This window comes from Zingiber officinale, chromosome 6A, assembly GCF_018446385.1.
Source record: "Zingiber officinale cultivar Zhangliang chromosome 6A, Zo_v1.1, whole genome shotgun sequence".
NCBI classification, from domain to species: Eukaryota; Viridiplantae; Streptophyta; class Magnoliopsida; order Zingiberales; family Zingiberaceae; genus Zingiber; species Zingiber officinale.
The window spans coordinates 84,920,245-84,943,375 of NC_055997.1; the positions used below are offsets into that span (position 1 = coordinate 84,920,245).

Genomic DNA, 23,131 nt, shown 5'->3' on the forward strand with positions numbered 1-23,131 from the left:
CCTCTGGGGTAGAATCATTGTTAGGTGTTTCTGGGCATGCCTCTGATAGTACAAACTTATAGCTTTCAGCAGTTAAGACAATATCCAGGTTTCTTTTCCAATCTATATAGTTTGGACCAGTAAGTCTATTCTCTTTCAGAATAATGGCCAGTGGGTTGAAAGTCATCCTAAGAATTACAAAAATAAACTTTGGTCAAGACTCTAAATTTAGAATAATATTGATTCCTCAAATAATACTATTTTAAATTAACCAACACCTCAAATCACCGTGAATTTTGCATGCCACGATAGTGTGGACGTATACAAAATCAAACATTTGTAAGAGGAGGTTTTACGCATTAATTTTATTCTTGTCAACCTAACTTTATGACAAATAAAATTAATAGTTGGTTTTCCTTCGGTCACACAAATAATAGCAGTGACTCCGATGGGAAGGATACTATTAGACGTGCCTAAGTGTATACCATTACTTGACACTTAGTCCATTAATAAGATTGTGCCACTTCCGATGAGGAAGATCACACACTCTTAATTAATTTCCTATAGTCATCCAAAATGAAAATTTGAACTAGTGATCCACAAACAAACTTATCCGATATGGAGGAAGGCGCTCAGAGCCAACGCCCAAGTTTGTTTGTATCACTTACAAACCAGTAATAGAGACTATGGAATTTATTAAAATCCCTCTCCCACTTGGTTATTTAAAATTGAGGATTTTAACCTATTCTAGCATACATCACATGCACATAAACATCACAATAAATAAAAGTAATAAATTTGGAAATTAATTTTCCAACTATTATGGCATTTTCCATCACTGTCTTCAGTATGCTCCAACCCTAGCTGCTACAATCTTTAGCCACCGCCATCGGGTCGAGTTGTCGCATTTATCTTGCTTCTTATTCCGCTGCGCCTCTGGTCCTCCAATAGCACCACACCTCACAAAGAGACGATCCGCAACAAATATAGAATTTTACATATATCGATCCTTTATTCCATAAAGGAATGTACATGTATTCTAGATCGAACATAAAAATAAAATTCTAAAATAATACAGCTCCTGCTGTATTTGATACATACAATCATGCACACAAAATAATGTCTTTGACATGTCCAAGGGTTCAATCACACACAATATCTAAATGTCATAATAGTTGGAGCCTGCAACCACAAAGTTAGCACATCCTACTATTATCCTGCCTAAATTATGTATGACATGTGCATAATTAATTTGAAAACCAAAACACACAGAGGCAAACCCTAGCTCTGATACCAATTGTTGGTTAGTCCTAGGAAAATCGTACCGGTTCCACTGTACAAAAATTTTGTACAAGTGTCGAACCTTTCCTTAAATAACCTATTGTGTTCTTTAGAAGTTAAATTAGGAATCACAGACGGAACTTAACATCATTGATTCCAAATTTAACTTATTTGTTCTTAATGGTTTAGACTTGGATCGCAAGCGGAACTTAACACTATTGATCTAAATCCACCTATGTTATTAATTCCATTAAATATTAATTTCCAAAATTAGCTTCCAGGACTACATGGCGAGGCACATGGTCTTCTTGGATATGGGAGCAACCACCACTGCCTAGACAAAGCCTTTTAAGGAAAGCTAATATTTAATTTCCTTAAATAACTCTAAGTTTAACCAAAAATAACAATCGAATCACAAATTTGAAAAAAAAAAGAAAACACAAACTCGAAAAATAAATTCAAAAAACTAGATCTAATGTCTCTTGTGTTTGGAATTCTTACAAAGAAAAATAACTAGTATGATGCGGAAGAAAAATACTAGTTATACCTTCTCTTTGTATGCTAATGACCTCGAGATCTTCTGTCGTATTCCTCGCCTCGCCTTGGACGTCGTGTGGGCGACGATCCTCCAAGATGAACACCACCGAAAAGCTTTCTTCCTCTTCCTCTAAAATCCAGCCACCACCACCACCAAGGAGAAGAGAGCAAAGGGAAAAGAAGAGGGGAGAGGGAGGGCCGACCACCAAGAGAATAAAAATTGATATCTCATGAGGCCTCCTCACCCCTTTTTTTATATTACTTGCCCAAGGCAAATAAGGGAAGAATTTTTACAAAAATTAAAATCTTCCTCTAGTTTTTCCTTTTCCCTTTTAACTTTTCCTTTTCTTTCCTCTTGATTGAATCAATCATGGATTGATTTTAATTTGATTGGTCGGCCCCTTTCTTAGGCACCAAGCAAGGTGGTCGGCCACCTCATCAAGGAAAAAGAAATTTTTTTTTATAAAATTTCACAAGCTCTCTTCTAATTTCCTAAAGTAGGAGTTAAAAAAGGAAAGTTTTAAAAAATTAAAACCATGTTTTAAAATTTAAAACTTCTCTTATAAAATTTCCTTTTTTAACATGGTGATAGAAAATTTAAATTTTAAAACTTCTCTTACTTTTTTTTCTTAAACCATGAGGATTGTTAAAAAAAGGAAAGTTTTAAAACTTTTAAACTTTCTTTTAAAACATGTGGCCTAATTCAAATAAGGAAAAATTTTAAATTTAAAAACTCTCTTTTAAAACTTGTAGTTTTCTATAAAGAGAAGATTTTAAAAATTCAAAACACCCCTCCTTGTTTGAATTATTGTGGTTGGCCCCTACATGCTTGGACACCAAGCAAAGGGTCGGCCCTTTAAGAGGAGATGGTGGTCGGCCATTGCTTGGTCACCAAACAATGGACCGACCCCCTTCTTGGACACCAAAATGGGTCTTACTTTGGATGGACTTGAGGGTTTAATGAGGCTATGACAGGGACCTAGAGGAGAAATTGGTTTTGGCATTCCGATGAACTTGAGTATCCCATGTTCACCCCGAACACACAACTCAAGTTCATCGATAATAACTCATTCCACTAGAGAGTTATTATTGCACTACCGCACCAATCCCAAAGTACATTATGGGCTCCTTCTTATCATGAGTATGTTAGTCTCCCTGTGTTTAAGATAATGAATGTCCACTAATTAAGTAAGTTACTGACAACTCACTTAATTAATATCTAGCTCCAAGAGTAGTACCACTCAACTTCATTGTCATGTCGGACTAAGTCCACCTGCAGGGTTTAACATGGCAATCCTTATGAGCTCCTCTTGGGGACATTCTTAACCTAGATTACTAGGACACAGTTTCCTTCTATAATCAACAACACATACTATAAGTAATATCATTTCCCAACTTATCGGCCATATTGATTTATCAAGCTAAATCTCACCCTTTGATAAATTAAAAAAAATAGATACTAAATATATATGCTTGTTATTATATTAGGATTAAGAGTACACACTTCCATAATAACTAAGATCTAGTTCTTTTATTAAGTCAGTATAAAAAGAACTTACCTAAAATGGTCCTACTCAATACGCTTAGAGTGTACTAGTGTAATTTATTAATCAAGATAAACTAATACCTAATTACACTACGACTATACTAATGGTTTGTTCCTTTCCATCTTAGTCATGAGCAACTGTTTATAATTTATAAAGAGTTGATAACATGATCTTCTATGTGTGACACCACACACCATGTTATCTACTTTATAAATTAATTGAACAACTATATTTAACAAATAAATATAAACATTTGACCAATGTGATTCTTTTATTTCAAAAATAAATGTTTACAAAAGCTAGGCTTTTAGTATACACTTTAACACGTATAACACCTTTTTTAGCTTAAAAACATAGTCGGGGTATTCTAGACCTTCAAATCCAGGTGGTTGTCCTACATAGACTTCTTCTTTTATTAGTCCATTTAAAAAGGTAGATTTAACATTCATTTGATACAGTCTGAACCCTTTATGGGTTGCATAACTAAGTAACATTCTAATGGACTCTAATCTTGCTACTGGGACATAAGTTTCATCATAGTCAAGTCCCTCTACTTGAATAAACCTTTAGCAACTAGCCTAGCTTTGTTTCTAGTAATTTCCCGAGTTTTGCTTAACTTATTTCTAAACACCCATTTTGTTTCTATTATCTTTTATTTTTGGGTGGTGGCACTAGATCCCAAACTTCATTTCTTTCAAATTGAGCTAGTTCCTCTTGCATAGCTATGACCCAGTTTAGATCAAGTAATGATTCAGCTATAGTTTTGGGTTCAATTTTTGAAATCAGAGAGATTTGACTTAGGTTTCTAAAGGATGATCTAGTCTGAACCCTTCAGTTTGGATCACCAATTATTTGGTCAATTGGATGATTTGGGTTGACTCTTATAGTTCTAGGCGGTTGATTCTCTTGAGGTTCTTCTTCTTCATTGGCTCTTTCTTGATTATTGTTGCCTTGAATAAATTCAATTGGCTGAATTAGGATTTGTTCTAGGTTTTGTTTGGATTCCTCAAATTTTACATTTGTGGTTTCTTCAATTCTTAGTGTAACCTTATTGTATATTCTGTAACCCTTACTATTTAGTGAATATCCTACAAAGATTTCATTTTCTATTTTAAAAGTGAATTTTCCTAAATGTTCTCTTGTATTTAGTATGAAGGTCGAGCACCCAAATACTTTAAAGTATTTTATATTGGGTTGTTTATTATAATATATTTCGAAGAAAATTTTGTTATGTGTTTTATTTAGTGTTGTTCTATTTTGCACATAACAAGTTGTACTAACAACTTCAGCCCAAAAGTACTTAGGTAGATTATATCTTCAAGTAGTGTTCTATTTTTTCTTTCTACAATTCTATTTTATTGAGGTGTTTTAGGACACGAAAATTCATGATGATATCCATTTTCAAGACAAAATTTATTAAAGTTATGATTTTTAAATTCACCTCCATTGTCACTTCTAATTCTTTTAATTTTAATGTCCTTTCCATTTTCAACTTGCTTGCAAAAGTTTGTAAAGACTTCAAAATTTTCATTCTTATTTTTTAAAAATTTTATCCAGGTGAACCTAGAATAGTCATCTATTATTACTAGATAATACAAACTTCCATTTATTGATTTGACCTCATGGGAGTCAAATAAGTCTAAATGTAGAAGTTCTAGTATTGAGTTGGTTTGAGAATGATTAGATGGTTTGTGAGTAGATTTTGTTTGTTTTCCTTGTTGACAAGCATTGCATATTGTTGAATCTAAGTTAGGTAATTTTGGTAATCCTCTAACTAATCCTTTTAATTTGCTTATATTTCTAAAATTTATGTGTGACATTCTTCTATGTCATAACCAAGTTTCTTCTTTTTGTGTTAAATAACACTTAATTGAAGAAGTGGTTAGGTTAATTGCATAGATGTTATCTTTTCTAAACTCTTTTAGACTTATCATAGAGTTATCTAAGTGCTTAATTAAGTATTCCGAAGATAGAAACCTAACCTTATACCTAGTGTCACATAATTGACTAATTCTGAGGAGATTATACTTGAAGTTTTCAATAAGTAATACATTTGTAATAATAAAGTCAATTTTAAGTTCAATATTACCTATGTCAACACCTTGAGTTTGTCGTTGTTTCCAAAGGCAACTGTTCCTAAGCTTTTGTAGGTAAGTTGAGTGAATTTGGTGTGATATCTAGTCATATGCTTGGAGCAACCACTATCCAAAATCCATTTGGTTTCCTACAATAGGTAGGAGTTAGGGTTAGTTTGAGTTTAATTCTAACTTTACTTAGCATGATTGCTTAGTTAAAAAAAAAAAATTAGAGAAGATTTTAACATAAATTTTTTAAGTCAAAAAGTTTTTTAAGTTAAAAAGTTTTTTTTGAGTTAAAATAAATTTTAAGTTAAAAGATTCTTAAAATAAATTTTAAGTTTAAAAAGATTTTAAAATAAATTTTAAATTAAAAAGATTTTTAAAATAAATTTTAAGTTAAAAAGAAATTTTTAATATACAATAATTTAATTTATTTAATTTAATTAAATTTTCAGTCCTTAGTCATCTCATCCGATCTAAATTTTCAATCAGGGAATCTTATAATTTTGTGAGATGAAGTTGAGTTCAATTTTAGGGTTGGTTTAACTTTGTGTTAGATTCAAGTTTAGCTTTGGGCTCAACAGCTAAACATTCTTTGGTTAAACTTCTAGGTTATGGTGAGTCACTTGGACATCATTAGAGTAACTATGCCTTTGAGGTTTTCTAAATAGTCCTATCCACTGAACTTAATACAAAACCTTGGTCTAACTAGTTAGGATCCGTAAAGGATAGCTTCAGTTAGTTCCACTAAGTCAAATGCACCAGGTCAAAGTCATATCTTCCTAGATATGCATAGACAAAGTTTCCCTAATGTAATATCATCCAAAACTTCACTAGTATCGTTGGTCAAGTTAAACTGTTATCCCTTTAAACTAGTCCTAATTATCCTGCTGAGTAGGTTAGTTTTTTTTAGATTACCTTGTCGAATAGGTTAGTTTTGGAGGTGTCAGCTATTCTGGAGCCTCCCCTGAATTATTGGCCTGTATTTTTAAGTTTTAGTTCTAGGTTTATGTCTATTACTTTTATAATTATATTTAACTTCATGATAATATGATTTTTTATGGGTTCTAAAATTTTTCAATTTTGATTTTGTTGGTCTAGTTTTGTGTTTCAGTTTTTTATTTGATTTATCAGATTTTACATAGTATATTTTGTCTTTGGGTATGTAATATTGGTTAATTCCTACTTGCGTGGTTAAGCACGCTTTCGAAACCCAGACTTTATTTTGTTGTTTATATTGAGTTATTAATGATTTAAATGTGTTATTTGAACTTGGCTTATAGCCAAGTTCGATTTTATTATAGACTGCTTTTTGACTGTTTAAAATAAAATCTAAATTTTTAGATCTTGTTATAAATTTTTCTAACATACTTTTTAATTTATTATTTTCTATTTTTAGTGTTAAATTTTCCTCCTCAAGTGTTATGTTTTGAGTTGGATTAGAATTTGTGATTTGTTCCTTGAGGTTTTGGTTTTCCTCAAGGAGCAATTTATTTTCATTTTCTATTACAGTTAATTTTTTATTTAAATAAGCAATAATTTTAAAAAAATTCTTATTTAAATTAAAATTTACCTATTCGGGACCTTCAGAAACGAGTACGGACTCGTGGCTCGATTCGGGTTCGGACCCGTCTTCCTATTCGTCCTCCGATTCTGCTTTATGGGCCATCAACGCGAGGTGACTCTAGTGCTTCTGGTCTTCGGCCTCCGATTCTTCTGAGGTTGAGTCGTCCCAGGTCACTCCGAGAGTCTTCTTCTTGGATGTCTTCGACTTATCGCTCTTTAATCTTGGACACTCATTCTTGTAGTGGCCTTTCTTATTGCGCCCGAAGCAGGTCACGTTCCTTGGTTCAGTCGGGGAGTTGATCTTTTGCAGGTCCTTTTTGCTGAAGCTCTTCTTCCTCCTGGTGAACATCTTCCTTACTAGGTTCACCAGGTACTCTTCGTCTTTAGAATCTTGATCAGACTTATCTTCAGGTTCAGGCTTGGTCTTTGTCCTTTCCTTGGAGGAACCTGCAAACAAGGCAATACCTTTCTTGGTTCCGACGTTAGTCTGCTCGTGTAATTCAAGTTCATAGAATAATTCGTCTAGTTTTAATTTAGATAAATTTTTTAAAATTTTGTAGCCATCCACGATAGATGTCCACGATGAATTTCATGGAAAAGCATTTAATGCATACTTGATTAAATCACGATTTTCCATTTGATGGCCTATCGCGTGGAGTCCGTTGAGGATGTCTTTGATCCTCGAATGAAGTTGACTCGCTATTTCTCCTTCCTACATTTTAATATTAAATAATTTATTTAACAAAAGGTCGCGCTTAGTTACCTTGGCGTCGCTTGTTCCTTCGTGTAGTTCGATCAACTTGTCCCATAACTCTTTCGCATTTTGGTGCGGTCCCACTCGGTTCAGCTCTTCTTTTGTCAGCCCACATTGTAGCGTGTTGAGAGCTTTGTAGTCCGTCGAGGATTTATTTCTCATGTCCTAAGTCCACTATTCCGGGTCTAGTGGATTTTCGGAGTTTTCAACCGGCACCTTGTATCCTCTGGTGACGCTGAACCACTTATCGAATTCGATCTTCAAATAGACCTCCATTTGCTTCTTCCAGTAGGGGAAGTCGTCCCCATTAAATTAGGGGGGGCGTACTATGCTGAAGCCTTCGACTTGAGACATTTTTATCCTGCACACAAATAGATAAAAAAATGAGGAAATCCCAAGACTTGGTCTTGGATTAGCAATGCGGAATAAACTTAAAAAGAATCTAAAACTGAATTAGTGTTACACCAATTCAGCTTAATTACTATGAAAAAAAAATTCCAAAAAGGTAATGATACCAATTTGGATTTTCAACGTAAAACTAAAAAAAAGGGGAAAAAAAATTCACCCCCTGTCCGACTGGTGGTTACACCAAATCAGAGCAGTACCTATTCTGATACCACTTGTTGGATCGTGAAAGTCGATAGAGGGGGGGGGGATGAATATCGATTTAAAAATTCGAAAGGAAGATCGAGTACGCAGCAGAAAAATCGAAATTGGAACAATGCTAACACAAGTAATTTTTTACTTGGTTCGGAGCCTTGGTCAACTCCTACTCCAAGGCCCACACTCGTCGAGTGCTTTCGTTGGGCAATCCATTAGCAATTCGAATAAGTTTTTACAAATTTAAAGTACAGGAATGCTTAAGAAGATTAAATATCAACAATAATTAAGAAAGAAAGGAAATAACACAGTGTCGGAGAAGCTGTAGCGTCGCAGGAGCACAGCACGACAGAGCAAGCTTTGGAAGGCTTTGTTGTGAGATGTTCTTTGCTCCAGGGTGCATCCTCCTTATATAGGAGGCTCTGAGCGCCCAGATCCTTTCCGGGCACCTGGAGTGTGACGTAGCCCAGCCAACCATGAAGCTCCATGTGGCGAAGCGATGAGTAGATAGTATTTGCACTCCGAGAGCCCGGATCCCTTCCGGGCGCCCGCACCACTCTTCTCCAGAAAGTCTTTCTCCTGTAAGAAAGAGTTAGTTCGAGCCAAAATGCAAATAATATTACCCTGCAAAATAAGGTGTTAGCACGATTATAATAAACAAGCAAAGTATTAATTAGATTTCGTCTCACCGAGACCGAAATCTAATCAAGATCTTAACTTAGAGTTCTGAAATGGTTCTAAGTTGGATCAATGCCTAAGTTCTCTTCCCGGGAATGCGTCCTCACAGTCACTCCCCTCTAGTGACTTACCTTAACTTACCTGCTAGATGTTTGGTCAGGCCTTCGACCCGTCTGGACTTCGTGCCAGACGTCCGGTCAGCCCTTCGACCCATCTGGATTTCATGCCAGCTATCCGGTCGGCCCGTCGACCTAGCTGGGCTTCGTGCCAGACAATCGGTCTGCCCTGTCGACCTGTTTGAGCTTCTCCTTCACACTTGGTCAAAGTGTTAGATCATAATGAACCTAACTTAACTTACTTTGTCATTCATCAAAACTTGAGTTAGACCGTTAGTGCTAACCGCACCAATAGAAAGAAGTGGGGCAGCTTCGAAGAGAATTGGAGGCACAATTCTTAGAGCTTCTCACAGAACCAGACGTGTTCATGGCCAAGAACGAACACACTCATGAGAATTGAGTTGTATCAGGGAGAGTCTTGGGTCAGATATGTTAATACTTACACAGATGGCAGAACAGTTCAAGGACATTACGTCTACTGTCAGCCAGTAAGTAGACAAATCTTCACAAGAGAAGGTTCAAAGGGTAAACCTACCTATCCTATATTTGACTCAACTATTGAATGATATCATATACCCTATTTTCCATTCATGTGGGGATTATTGGAAATGTGAATGGAATAAAGAGGTGGAGACGAAGAGACTCTATTGTGCATGAGTTTAGTCCCACATTAGAAGTCTCTTGACTTTATTGTTGGTTTAAGTTATGACACATGCATTGATGTTGTAAATATATGCATGGGAAGAGACTCTCTCACGCATGAGTGTGCAGGGGTGGATGCAAATCCAGGGCCCGGATTATACTGAACCAAGGTTGATTCGTGTGTGAGCATGACTTGCGTATGTTGAATGCCAGACCGGTCGAGGTAAAATTTGCCCAAAAGAATAAACCAACATATTACCACTTGAATATCTTTTTGCTACATGCTTAAGAGTGTAACGGAAGCATTAATGTGAAATTAATGGCGGCATTAAACTCTTTAATGGTGATTTCGTAACGTCTCGGTATTAATGGTGACATTAAACTCATTAATAATGATTTCGTAACGTCTCGATATTAATGAAGATATTAAACCCATTAATGATGACATTAAATCCAACATTAAATAATCATAATTTGATCATTTATTGTAGGTAAGGTGAGAGCTCCTATATAAGGAGGTTGAATCTTGAGCAAAGAGTAGAGTGGAAGATAAGCGAAAGAGAAAGGGAGAGGAAGAGCAGGGAGCGAACTTCTGTCCACCCGTGTTCTCTCACAAAACTCTCTTACTTATGCATCTGCTCGGTTAAACTACTCGTGATAACACTCAGGTGCATTTTCAGTTCACCACGAACAACCAGTGCTTGGTTGTGTTCGTGGTTTTGTTGTTGTATCCTGGGAAACAAACGATCCGAGAGAACCTCGAAGCACAACCGGAGGTGGGGTGAATCTGTTTTAAGGAAACTGCGTTGAGCGCATGCCTCGACACCTTACTCGATGAATTTTCTTTCCGACTCTGTGATCGACTCCCGATTCTGCTACGCATCTCATCGATTCCGCGACTCGAACCACCGAAAGCTTGGCAGAATCAGCCCCACTGGCAGCTTGAGATTATCAGCTCAGGTCATCTTGACAAATAAGTTAGAATTGATTTTGTATAATTTCAATTCAGTTAATTCCCTAATATCCCCGACAATAGATTGCCCAACAAAGGAGAAGAGAGGAAAGGGTAGAGTTGCGGTGAGGATTGCATTGAGGAGAGGGAAGAGTCGTGGCGAGAACGCACTACAGAGAGGGAAGAGTGGCGGTGAGGAAAAGGCCGGGCTCGAAAACAAGGGAAACTGGGTGAAGGAAGCTCTTTGTATGATTATTTATAAAATTTAAGCAAAAGAGTTATCATTTAACAAATTTGGTCCAAAACTAGTAAATGGATAAAAAAACATAATTAAACTCAAATAACCTTCCAAGTACATTTATATATTTTAATTTTAATTTTAAATTTTAAAGAAATAATAACCTTGAATGACAAATGTATAATTTCAATTCAGTTAATTCCCTAATATCTTCAACAATAGATTCCCCAACAAAGGAGAAGAGAGGAAAGGGTAGAGTTGCGGTGAGGATTGCATTGAGGAAAGGGAAGAGTCGTGGCGAGAACGCACTACAGAGAGGGAAGAGTGGCGGTGAGAAAAAGGCCGGGCTCGAAAACAAGGGAAACTGGGTGAAGGAAGCTCTTTGTATGATTATTTTTTTTAATGCATCTATAAAATATAAATAAAATTTAAGCAAAAGAGTTATCATTTAACAAATTTGGTCCAAAACTAGTAGTAAATGGATCAAAAAAAACATAATTAAACTCAAATAACCTTCCAAGTACATTTATATATTTTAATTTTAAATTTATATTTTAAAGAATAATAACCTTGAATGACAAATTATAAAAAAATTAAAATCCGACCTGCCGGATTCGAACCAGCGACCTAAGGATCACCTGCAACAACTACAGTCCTCCGCTCTACCAACTGAGCTAAGGTCGGTGATGCATATTAATTTAAATTTAAATTTTAAAGAAATAATAACCTTGAATGACAAATTTTAAATCGATTCGTTAGTTGAGAGGCATAAAAATTAAAATCCAACCTGCCGAATTCGAACAGCGACCTAAGGATCACCTGCAACAACTACAATCCTCCGCTCTACCAACTGAGCTAAGGTCGGTAACACATATTATTTTAAATTTAAATTTTAAAGAAATAATAACCTTGAATGACAAATTTTAAATCGATTCGTTAGTTGAGAGGCATAAAAATTAAAATCCTACCTGTCGGATTCGAACCAGCGACCTAAGAATCACCTGCAACAACTACAGTCCTCCACACTACCAAGTGAGCTAAGGTCAGTGATGCATATTATTTTAAATTTAAATTTAAAGAAATAATAACCTTGAATGACAAATTTTAAATCGATTCGTTAGTTGAGAGGCATAAAAATTAAAATCTGACCTGTCGGATTCGAACAGCAACCTAAGGATCACCTGCAACAACTACAGTCTCCGCTCTACCAACTGAGGTAAGGTCGGTAACACATATTATTTTAATTTAAATTTTAAAGAAATAATAACCTTGAATGACAATTTTTAAATCGATTCGTTAGTTGAAAGGCATAAAAATTAAAATCCGACCTGCCGGATTCGAACCAGCGACCTAAGGATCACTTGCAACAACTATAGTCCTCCGCTCTACCAACTGAGCTAAGGTCAGTGATGCATATTATTTTAAATTTAAATTTTAAAGAAATAATAACTTTGAATGACAAATTTTAAATCGATTCGTTAGTTGAGAGGCATAAAAATTAAAATCCGACCTGCCGGATTCGAACTAACAACTTAAGGATCACCTGCAACAACTACAGTCCTCCGCTCTACCAACTGAGCTAAGGTCGGTGACGCATATTATTTTAAATTTAAATTTTAAAGAAATAATAACCTTGAATGATAAATTTTAAATCGATTCGTTAGTTGAGAGGCATAAAAATTAAAATCCGACCTGCCGGATTCGAACCAGCGACCTAAGGATCACCTGCAACAACTACAGTCCTCCGCTCTACCAACTGAGCTAAGGTCGGTGATGCATATTATTTTAAATTTAAATTTTAAAGAAATAATAACCTTGAATGACAAATTTTAAATCAATTCGTTAGTTGAGAGGCATAAAAATTAAAATCCAACCTACCGGATTCGAACAGCGACCTAAGGATCACCTGCAACAACTACAATCCTCCGCTCTACCAACTGAGCTAAGGTCGGTAACACATATTATTTTAAATTTAAATTTTAAAGAAATAATAACCTTGAATGACAAATTTTAAATCGATTCGTTAGTTGAGAGGCATAAAAATTAAAATCCTACCTGTCGGATTCGAACCAGCGACCTAAGAATCACCTGCAACAACTACAGTCCTCCACACTACCAACTGAGCTAAGGTCAATGATGCATATTATTTTAAATTTAAATTTAAAGAAATAATAACCTTGAATGACAAATTTTAAATCGATTCGTTAGTTGAGAGGCATAAAAATTAAAATCCGACCTGCCGGATTCGAACCAGCGACCTAAGGATCACTTGCAACAACTATAGTCCTCCGCTCTACCAACTGAGCTAAGGTCAGTGATGCATATTATTTTAAATTTAAATTTTAAAGAAATAATAACTTTGAATGACAAATTTTAAATCGATTCGTTAGTTGAGAGGCATAAAAATTAAAATCCGACCTGCCGGATTCGAACTAACGACTTAAGGATTACCTGCAACAACTACAGTCCTCCGCTCTACCAACTGAGCTAAGGTCGGTGACGCATATTATTTTAAATTTAAATTTTAAAGAAATAATAACCTTGAATGACAAATTTTAAATCGATTCGTTAGTTGAGAGGCATAAAAATTAAAATCCGACCTGCCGGATTCGAACCAGCGACCTAAGGATCACCTGCAACAACTACAGTCCTCCGCTCAACCAACTGAGCTAAGGTCGGTGATGCATATTATTTTAAATTTAAATTTTAAAGAAATAATAACCTTGAATGACAAATTTTAAATCAATTCGTTAGTTGAGAGGCATAAAAATTAAAATCAAACCTACCGGATTCGAACAGCGACCTAAGGATCACCTGCAACAACTACAATCCTCCGCTCTACCAACTGAGCTAAGGTCGGTAACACATATTATTTTAAATTTAAATTTTAAAGAAATAATAACCTTGAATGACAAATTTTAAATCGATTCGTTAGTTGAGAGGCATAAAAATTAAAATCCGACCTGTCGGATTCGAACCAGCGACCTAAGGATCACCTGCAACAACTACAGTCCTCCACACTACCAACTGAGCTAAGGTCAGTGATGCATATTATTTTAAATTTAAATTTTAAAGAAATAATAACCTTGAATGACAAATTTTAAATCGATTCGTTAGTTGAGAGGCATAAAAATTAAAATCTGACCTGTCGGATTCGAACAGCAACCTAAGGATCACCTGCAACAACTACAGTCTCCGCTCTACCAACTGAGGTAAGGTCGGTAACACATATTATTTTAATTTAAATTTTAAAGAAATAATAACCTTGAATGACAAATTTTAAATCGATTCGTTAGTTGAAAGACATAAAAATTAAAATCCGACCTGCCGGATTCGAACCAGCGACCTAAGGATCACCTGCAATAACTACAGTCCTCCGCTCTACCAACTGAGCTAAGATCGGTGATGCATATTATTTTAAATTTAAATTTTAAAGAAATAATAAACTTGAATGACAAATTTTAAATCGATTCGTTAGTTGAGAGTCATAAAAATTAAAATCCGACCTGCCGGATTCTAACCAGCGACTTAAGGATCACCTGCAACAACTACAGTCCTCCGCTCTACCAACTGAGCTAAGGTCGGTGACGCATATTATTTTAAATTTAAAATTTAAAGAAATAATAACCTTGAATGACAAATTTTAAATCGCTTCGTTAGTTGAGAGGCATAAAAATTAAAATCTGACCTGCCGGATTCGGACCAGCGACCTAAGGATCACCTGCAACAACTACAGTCCTCCGCTCTACCAACTGAGCTAAGGTCGGTGATGCATATTATTTTAAATTTAAATTTTAAAGAAATAATAACCTTGAATGACAAATTTTAAATTGATTCGTTAGTTGAGAGGCAAAATTAAAATCCGACCTGCCGGATTCGAACCAGCGACCTAAGGATCACCTGCAACAACTACAGTCCTCCGCTCTACCAACTGAGCTAAGGTCGGTAACACATATTATTTTAAATTTAAATTTTAAAGAAATAATAACCTTGAATGACAAATTTTAAATCGATTCGTTAGTTGAGAGGCATAAAAATTAAAATCTGACCTGTCGGATTCGAACCAGCGACCTAAGGATCACCTACAACGACTACAGTCCTCCGCTCTACCAACTGAGCTAAGGTCCGTGATGCATATTATTTTAAATTTAAATTTTAAAGAAATAATAACCTTGAATGACAAATTTTAAATCGATTCGTTAGTTGAGAGGCATAAAAATTAAAATCTGACCTGCCGGATTCGAACCAGCGACTTAAGGATCACCTGCAACAACTACAGTCCTCCGCTCTACCAACTGAGCTAAGGTCGGTGACGCATATTATTTTAAATTTAAATTTTAAAGAAATAATAACCTTGAATGACAAATTTTAAATCGATTCGTTAGTTGAGAGGCATAAAAATTAAAATCCGACCTGCCAGATTTGAACCAGCAACCTAAGGATCACCTGCAACAACTACAATCATCCGCTCTACCAACTGAGCTAAGGTCGGTGACGCATATTATTTTAAATTTAAATTTTAAAGAAATAATAACCTTGAATGATAAATTTTAAATCGATTCGTTAGTTGAGAGGCATAAAAATTAAAATTCGACCTGCCAGATTCAAACCAGACCTAAGGATCACCTGCAACAACTACAGTCCTCCGCGTGACGCATATTATTTTAAATTTAAATTTTAAAGAAATAATAACCTTGAATGACAAATTTTAAATCGATTCGTTAGTTGAGAGGTATAAAAATTAAAATCCGACCTGCCAGACTCGAACCAGCGACCTAAGGATCACCTGCAACAACTACAGTCCTCCGCTCTACCAACTGAGCTAAGGTCGGTGATGCATATTATTTTAAATTTAAATTTTAAAAAAATAATAGCATTGAATGACAAATTTTAAATCGATTCGTTAATTAGTTGAGAGGCATAAAAATTAAAATCCGGCCTGCCGGATTTGAATCAGCGACCTAAGGATCTCCTGCAACAACTACCGTCCTCCGACTCATATTTTCTCACAGTTAATTTAATTACCTATAATTAAGTCGAAGGAAACAAGAGTTTTTTCCCTGTTCTTTAGCTTAAAAATTTAGAGAAAACGAAAAGATTAAAAAAAAAGTCTTGTATTTTTTAAATATTATTGTCATTTTTAAAAGATTTTAAAAGGAGAAGTAAAATGTGAGTAATAAATTCGGATTTAAAAGTTTTTAACTTATTAAAAATCTATATTCGATTTGCATTTCTCTAATATTTTTTGAAATGATTTTAAAATTCAAGTTTAATTTTTTTTTCCTTGAAAAAATGTCTAACAAAATTATATTATTATTATTTATTTATTTTCTTATTATTTGAAATTTCAGGAACGCTTATAAATTATATAATAAATTGAACACACTGTTTGAAATGAACGTCCAATGAAATATTTTGGGAAATAACATTGTGAATATTCGTAATTAGGGTGGCAAAATGAAAACCTACCCACGGAGTTTGAGATCGATATCGCCGCCCCCATCGCAGTGATCGATTACCTGCCCGATCACCATGGCCGCCACCGCCGCCGCCGCCGCCACCACCGACGGTGAAGGTTCCCAGATTCTCTCCCAGATCTCCATCTCTGGTCCTGCCCTCGCCTCCATCATCCAACGCTTCGCTTCCGCCCCCGCCGACATCGACGGCCTCCTCTTTGGCCACGTTACTCGCCTCCCCCCTCCTGACCCGCTTGACGACTATGATATCGGCTCTTCTGCTTCTCCCGAGGACTCCGACGGCACCTCAAACTGTCCCCTAGCTGCCACCGTCACCGGGCATCTCTTCCTCCCCTCTCCGTTCTCCTTCTACGATGCCCTCGGCCGCATCCATCTATCCTCCATTCAAAGCGTCCTTGCGTCTTCCGTCCATCCTGATGCATCCTGCCTCGGATGGTTCTCCGGCCGCCGCCAATCCCCACTGCGCCTCTCCATGAGGGAGCGCGCCGTTTCCTTCTCTATGTTTAAAACCCTATCCTCTATTGATGTTGCCCAAGGCGTGCCGCCGACCGGATCCTCTCTGGGATGCCGCGATGTCCTACATCGGCCTTCCATCTTCCTCCTTTTGTCCTCCTCCGCCTCTGGGAATCAAGCGGTTCACACCCACGAGTACAGGGCCTTCGTGTTCCGTCCTAGTGCCGGCAAGGGTGTACTCGAGCCGACATCTATGAAGATCGTGAATCTAGGGCCGTTGTTTAGGGCGCAGTACAATTCTTTCTCCGCACAGTCTGGGTTGCCATGGATGCCTTGCCATCCAAGGGGATCCAACGAAGCGAACAAGCTGGAAGGGGAGAGCTTGAACCAACTCCGGCAGTTAGCAAGAGAGCAGCAGCAGCTAGATGATTCTACAGGAGGGTTTGAAGTGGATAGATTGGGGAGGCTGGTAGGGTCTGTGGCCACAGAGTACACCTCAGAATTGGAAGATTTGTATGAAAAGATGATGCTTAAGCTGGAAAGTTTGGCTAAAGTCGTGGATGAGAGTTCAGCTAAGATTCTTGAGCAGGTCATATTTGTTTTCTAGTTTAATACATTGAGTTGCTTCTTTCTGGCAGATGAAAATTTTGAATTTGCTGTTCCGTGTGAGAAGGAGTACATTCTAGTTAATTCTCATATCTTATTTCGCTCAGACTATAGATCTTGATTCTAAACTAGCAGCCTCAGCAGTTGAATTATATTAATGAGAAGCCCTAAAGAGACAATTATATTTCATGCCATTTTCCTATCTCTAATGCTTACAAAGGAAACTGGTGGAACAGGATCATGTCACCGATTCAATCTTCCGGGATTGTGAAATGTCATGGTTGTTTTACCTATTGCTTTCATAGTATCCCTTGTTTTCACTTATATTAATATCATATAGATTTCATGTTGCTGGATGTGATCAATGCGACCAACATTCTTTTTGTGCTGTAATACCCTTCTTGTTTTTATCATTTTTATATACTCATGTAAGATTTCATCCCTGCCCATGCATTATTTCTTTTTCCTAAATACACATTTACTTTTGATACATTTGATTAGCATGCAGTTGTTCTGATGGAGATACCTTTGCTGAAAGGCAATATTTGTATACTTGACAGGAAAATCGGGTTTCTGAGTTGAAAAGAAAAGGCAGAATGGAAGGGTTAGACTTTGAATCTCGAAATGTTTCCATATGGTAATTTTATGATCACACTTCATGGAGCTTTCATTAGATTCTTAGTTTTGTTGAATTGAGTATTTATAGCCTATTTTTGTAATGGAACTGTCTTTTTCTAGAAGAAATTTTTTGACGCCGAACAGAATATAGATTATTCTAGGGCGTGAAGTTTCAGAGGAATTAACGAGAAAAAAAGAAAGAAATAACAAAATAAAAAGTAGCCCAAGCTAGGTTTAAAAACCTTCTCGAGAAAACAAAAGCGGGAATAGAAGAATAAAAGAGATGTGGCCGTAACGTGGCTTCAGCGTAACTAATTGATTCAATATCAAAATAACTTATCCTAAACATCATTTAAGCGTAGGTTTATATAGCTCTCAAAACCATCAAAAAAATTTAAACAGAAAAATAACCAAATAGACTTATTGCTTAAGATTTAGGATAAATTAACTAACAAGACTTATTCCCTAAGATTTAGGATAAATTAACTAACAAGACTTAATTTCCTAAGATTTAGGACCAAATTAAATATAATTAAGAAAAAAAAACTAAACTTAATTAGCGGATAACTAATTAAAAAACCCCCCAAAGATGTAAATCTGAGTACTTTGGATTCCCTTCTGCATCAGTCACCCGAGGTTAAAAAAAACTCGTCCTTGAGTTCAGAATAATATCAGGAGGTAGCCCAGTAGGAAGATCATTTGGCATTAAATCGGCAAAACTACTAGTAGATGTTGGACTTTGAGAATCCTCGTTGATTTGCCGATGAGCACAACATCGTGGACACTGTTCTTGGCCATCTTCGCGTCCCTCAAGTACTTCTCTACCGGCTCCATTCACTTCTTGAATGGGTCCATGTTGAGCTCCTCAAATTGAGCTCGGGTGATCGTGGGATAGAAACTGATGAACTCAGGAGGCTTCTTGATCAAGTCTTTGAAATGTCTTTCTATTTCATCCTTCATAGTTTGCCTAGCCTCTTCAGTTTCTTCAGCAAGAATGAGTGTAGTATGTTTATCAGGATGATACTTAAGAGCAGTCTCCAGGTAACTTTGACCATTGGCAATCTCAAAGCTATCTCAGTTCAAAAGATCACCATCAAAACCGGAGGAAGGCATGGTACAAGAGCTCTGAGGCACCAAAACCTCCTCCTTAATTTTGTCCTCTTCCTTCCCTTGCTGCCATTCAGACACTGCGAAACTATCCACTTCCATTTTAAAAACTGCTTCTTCCACAACATCAAGATTGCCTATGGTTCTAATACCATTATTACTTTCAAAAGCTGAAAATTTCACACCATCAGAACTAAAGGAAAAAAAAGCAGATGCTCCTTGAGAATGCATTGCTTCTCCTTGGAAACCGCCCTTGCAATGTTGCAAAATTGTAGCGGCATTGACCTTCATCTTTGACACGTCCATATTTGAAGAATCAGAAGAAGTGGCATGACTAGGAATGATTAGACATGGATGTTTGGATTACCGCCATCAAAATCACAATTGGAAACATCAGGTGGGGTTGAAGGTGGTGGAGGGTAGGAAGTACCTATAGCAATCTATGAAGAACCAATTACCAATGGAACTATGCCTGATCGAAGAGCATCCTCTTGGCCCAAATGATGCCTACTAGCAGTAGAATCCAGAACATCATTAGTTGAAGACTTGTTTTCTTCAACATATACATTAGTCACATCCTCAACATTAATTAATTGAGAAGATTCGTCATGTTTTGAGATTTTATCCTCAACACTCTCCAAATGATTTTCAGAATCTTCTATTGCATTTTGGTCTTCGATAATATGTTTGTTTGGATCATCCCTGGATGTGAAAACTTCATGCCTTATTGCCTCATCATAAGGTAGCTCATCAATTTCATCGATAACTTCAACCACTTCATCATCATCGTCATAAACTGGATTACCAAGTATTTTGATCTTGTCATCATCTTCGTCGGCTCCTACTATCGGACGATTGGTAGATTAGACTCGTCGATGTTGTCGAGGTCCGCATCCTCATGGTTGTCTCCGCCGCCATAGGAGGAAGGGTGGATGTAGAAGCATTGTGGACCAAGTTGTAGGTGGCGGGGTGATTGATCCGACATCTCTCGAAACTAAACTTGCGCTTGGACATCTCTTCTCGATTGGAAATTAAGGATTTTTCAAAAGGGGAATAAAGGAACTTACGATCTTATGCCGTCTGTCTCTGTAGATATTGAATCTCGTCTTGGGTGCTATAATCACGGTGCAAGATTTCCTTTGTCGGAATATACTTGGCACGACCATGATCACGACCACGACCACGACCACAACGACCATCTATGGGATCTAGAGAGTTCTGATACCAACTGACGTCGAACAGAATATAGATTATTCTGGGGGTGAAGTTTTATAGGAATTAACGAGAAAACAAGAGAGAAATAACGAAATTAGAAGTAGCCCAAGCTAGGTTTAAAAACCTTCTTGTGGCTTAAACGAAACCAATTGATTCAATATCAAAATAACTCATCCTAAACATCATCTAAGTATAGGTTTATATAGCTCTCAAAACTCTCAAAAAAATCTAAACAGAAAAAAATAACCAACTAGACTTATTCCCTAAGATTTAGGATAAATTAACTAACAAGATTTATTCCCTAAGATTTAGGATAAATTAACTAACAAGACTTAGTTCCCTAAGATCTAGGACCAAATTAAATATAATTAAGAAAAAAAATAAATTAAACTCAATTAACGGATAACTAATTAAAAAAAAGTCAAAAAGATGCAAATATGAATACTTTAGATTCCCTCTTGCATCAATTTTGGATTCCAGTTCCCTTGTGTTGCTTTCCTTGTTTTTCATTCTTCAGCTGGATATTTAATCCTATCTCCCAGTGTAATGAGTATCTTTTTTCTATCTTTATTTTTCATTTTGATATTGCAACATCATCTCTGTTGTCGTTCTAGTTATTGTGTTCATGTTAAGCTCTAGATCATGGAAGCTGATATACATGTTGCTATTGTACTGAAGTTGTCATCAACTTGTGTTCCAGGTATCTCAACTTTTGGAGTGTATCATTGCAAGGTTTGCTAGATAGATGTATGTGATACTAATAAGTTTAAAAACCACTTAGGAACAACTAAACGTGGCTTCAGTAGATAATAAAGTTGGAAAAATAGATTTAAGAAGATATAGGCATATTTAAAGGCAACCTAATTATAAAGTTAGACGAGTTGAATCAACTAGAATAGAAGATGCGACTGTACAACTTAGACTGTTAAGTAGGTGAAATGGTGATAACCATAGCAAAGTTACTTATTGTTCCAAACTAATTAACATGGGTTGAGCATGATATATTAATAACCCTACTAATTTTGTCAGTTGAGTTATGGAATTTTAGAAAGTCAAAATGAAACTGTTAAAATAATTATTCATGACTAAATTCTGAAAATCAAATTCAGAATGAAACTTTAACATACATTATTCATGACTTAGCTCAGTTTGAAGGCTATAACAAACTATTTATACAAGCTTTTACTTTTTCTTTACTTGGTTAATCCTTCTGTAAAAGAAGAGCTTTTTGTATGAGGGTTTTCCACCTCTTGAAGGTGAACATATTAGTGGGATTTTTGAGGAGAAAGACTTGGAGGGCTGAACCAAGTTAAATTATTTTGTTAGCATTGTTCCATTGTGATTTGTATTCCACTGCATATCTAACGTGTTATGAAGCTTTGCACTCAAGTTTCTTTTCTGTTTTCAAATTTCTGATTATTCATCTGCTTCTTGGATCCTTCAAATTGCCCCTTAATTTGTCTTTATAATTATTACTTTTCTAGTGTAATGATGGATACATGAGCTAAGATTTGGCCTGTGTTTTAAAATGTAGTATAACATTGATTTAAATAATTTGAATATTATTAATGATAGTCTTAAATTGACAGCCAGGGAATAAAATCCCCTTGTTGATCTCAAATAGTTATATAAACATAGACTGATTGTCATTCTTAGCACTGATTTAAGATTAAAAGAAGAAAGGAAGCATGTTGAGATGTCCAGTCTCACCACTGATTAATTTGCAGGACCTTCCGTTTATCCTTTCCTTGTGTTACAAAATTGAATGCCCTTGGCAGTTTGTGTTTTTTTTTGTTTGGTTTATTTGTTCGCTGAAAGATGGAGCGTTCTTACGCTACCACACTGTTTGCTTAAAAGATTTTGATTTGCATTGCATCTCGCCATTATTTGTTTGCTGAAAGATGGAGCATTCATAAGCCACCAGGCAGTTTGTCTTAAAGAATTTGATTGGGTAAAGCATTCATTAGCTGCTTTGCATCTCACCATTATCATCTGACTTTCAGCTTTTGTGCTTAGAATCCCATCTCTGAAAAGGAAACGATGCTGTAGTATGCGGCTTCGTTTTGTCAAATGTGCTTTTACCATATGCTAATTCAATAAACTGAAGCATCATTCTTTTTTGTCTATTAGAGTACAAAACATGGTTGCTTATACCAGTAAATAGTGTCGTAATGTAATAATCAGATACTTGTGTGCTTGAGTATTTGATTTGCTATTTCTTCCATTTTGCCATACTTTTCAGATCCCACCAAGTCCACAAGTTGGAGATTTTCGAACAAGACTGGATTCAAGCGTACTGGATGCATGGCTTGTTTTGCTTGAAAAGTTTCGACACTGCGAGGCTATTTTCGCCTAGTAAATTTTGGTCCATCGACGTGGATAAGAAAGGGGGAAAAAAAGAGAGTGGGAAGTGGACATCTGAAGACTAGAGAAATTGTATTTGTTGCCAGTAACATTTAGTTTCTTTTGTGTGGTCCTGTCCGGTGTTGCTATGCTCGTCTTTTTTTCCTCTCTGCCTAAAAGATGATTTTGTTATTGCCTGGCGTCTTAAGGTTTTCAAACTCCAAGATGTAATTTGTGCTAGGGGAGATTTGAACCATTATTATCCAAGGAGTCCGTCCCTTACCGTCGCACCATAGTCCCATGGTTTCTTTACTCTTTGTAGCAAGATGTTTATGCTCATTTCA

General features: G+C 36.2%; 1 protein-coding gene and 15 non-coding genes across 16 annotated transcripts; 1 reads left to right on the plus strand and 15 right to left on the minus strand.

Annotated features, from left to right (window-relative positions):
- Positions 1-11,567: 11,567 nt before the first annotated feature.
- Positions 11,568-11,652, minus strand: TRNAY-GUA. The gene is given in 2 exon segments: positions 11,568-11,603; positions 11,616-11,652. It is a non-coding gene; the product is annotated as a tRNA-Tyr (tRNA).
- A 97-nt stretch (positions 11,653-11,749) lies between these two features.
- Positions 11,750-11,833, minus strand: TRNAY-GUA. The gene is given in 2 exon segments: positions 11,750-11,784; positions 11,797-11,833. It is a non-coding gene; the product is annotated as a tRNA-Tyr (tRNA).
- Positions 11,834-12,290: 457 nt separating this feature from the next.
- TRNAY-AUA lies at positions 12,291-12,375 on the minus strand. Its single transcript is given in 2 exon segments — positions 12,291-12,326; positions 12,339-12,375. It is a non-coding gene; the product is annotated as a tRNA-Tyr (tRNA).
- A 97-nt stretch (positions 12,376-12,472) lies between these two features.
- TRNAY-GUA lies at positions 12,473-12,557 on the minus strand. Its single transcript is given in 2 exon segments — positions 12,473-12,508; positions 12,521-12,557. It is a non-coding gene; the product is annotated as a tRNA-Tyr (tRNA).
- Positions 12,558-12,654: 97 nt separating this feature from the next.
- Positions 12,655-12,739, minus strand: TRNAY-GUA. Its single transcript is given in 2 exon segments — positions 12,655-12,690; positions 12,703-12,739. It is a non-coding gene; the product is annotated as a tRNA-Tyr (tRNA).
- A 459-nt stretch (positions 12,740-13,198) lies between these two features.
- On the minus strand, positions 13,199-13,283 carry TRNAY-AUA. The gene is given in 2 exon segments: positions 13,199-13,234; positions 13,247-13,283. It is a non-coding gene; the product is annotated as a tRNA-Tyr (tRNA).
- A 97-nt stretch (positions 13,284-13,380) lies between these two features.
- Positions 13,381-13,465, minus strand: TRNAY-GUA. The gene is given in 2 exon segments: positions 13,381-13,416; positions 13,429-13,465. It is a non-coding gene; the product is annotated as a tRNA-Tyr (tRNA).
- A 97-nt stretch (positions 13,466-13,562) lies between these two features.
- On the minus strand, positions 13,563-13,647 carry TRNAY-GUA. Its single transcript is given in 2 exon segments — positions 13,563-13,598; positions 13,611-13,647. It is a non-coding gene; the product is annotated as a tRNA-Tyr (tRNA).
- Positions 13,648-14,286: 639 nt separating this feature from the next.
- TRNAY-GUA lies at positions 14,287-14,371 on the minus strand. The gene is given in 2 exon segments: positions 14,287-14,322; positions 14,335-14,371. It is a non-coding gene; the product is annotated as a tRNA-Tyr (tRNA).
- A 97-nt stretch (positions 14,372-14,468) lies between these two features.
- Positions 14,469-14,553, minus strand: TRNAY-GUA. The gene is given in 2 exon segments: positions 14,469-14,504; positions 14,517-14,553. It is a non-coding gene; the product is annotated as a tRNA-Tyr (tRNA).
- Positions 14,554-14,650: 97 nt separating this feature from the next.
- TRNAY-GUA lies at positions 14,651-14,735 on the minus strand. The gene is given in 2 exon segments: positions 14,651-14,686; positions 14,699-14,735. It is a non-coding gene; the product is annotated as a tRNA-Tyr (tRNA).
- Positions 14,736-14,829: 94 nt separating this feature from the next.
- TRNAY-GUA lies at positions 14,830-14,914 on the minus strand. The gene is given in 2 exon segments: positions 14,830-14,865; positions 14,878-14,914. It is a non-coding gene; the product is annotated as a tRNA-Tyr (tRNA).
- Positions 14,915-15,011: 97 nt separating this feature from the next.
- Positions 15,012-15,096, minus strand: TRNAY-GUA. Its single transcript is given in 2 exon segments — positions 15,012-15,047; positions 15,060-15,096. It is a non-coding gene; the product is annotated as a tRNA-Tyr (tRNA).
- Positions 15,097-15,193: 97 nt separating this feature from the next.
- On the minus strand, positions 15,194-15,278 carry TRNAY-GUA. Its single transcript is given in 2 exon segments — positions 15,194-15,229; positions 15,242-15,278. It is a non-coding gene; the product is annotated as a tRNA-Tyr (tRNA).
- Positions 15,279-15,715: 437 nt separating this feature from the next.
- TRNAY-GUA lies at positions 15,716-15,800 on the minus strand. The gene is given in 2 exon segments: positions 15,716-15,751; positions 15,764-15,800. It is a non-coding gene; the product is annotated as a tRNA-Tyr (tRNA).
- A 614-nt stretch (positions 15,801-16,414) lies between these two features.
- On the plus strand, positions 16,415-23,082 carry LOC121996776. Its single transcript, XM_042550884.1, has 3 exons — positions 16,415-17,487; positions 18,065-18,141; positions 22,687-23,082. Coding segments are annotated over exons 1-3 (1,065 nt in total). The 5' UTR covers positions 16,415-16,500; the 3' UTR covers positions 22,688-23,082.
- The last annotated feature ends 49 nt before the right edge of the window (positions 23,083-23,131 follow it).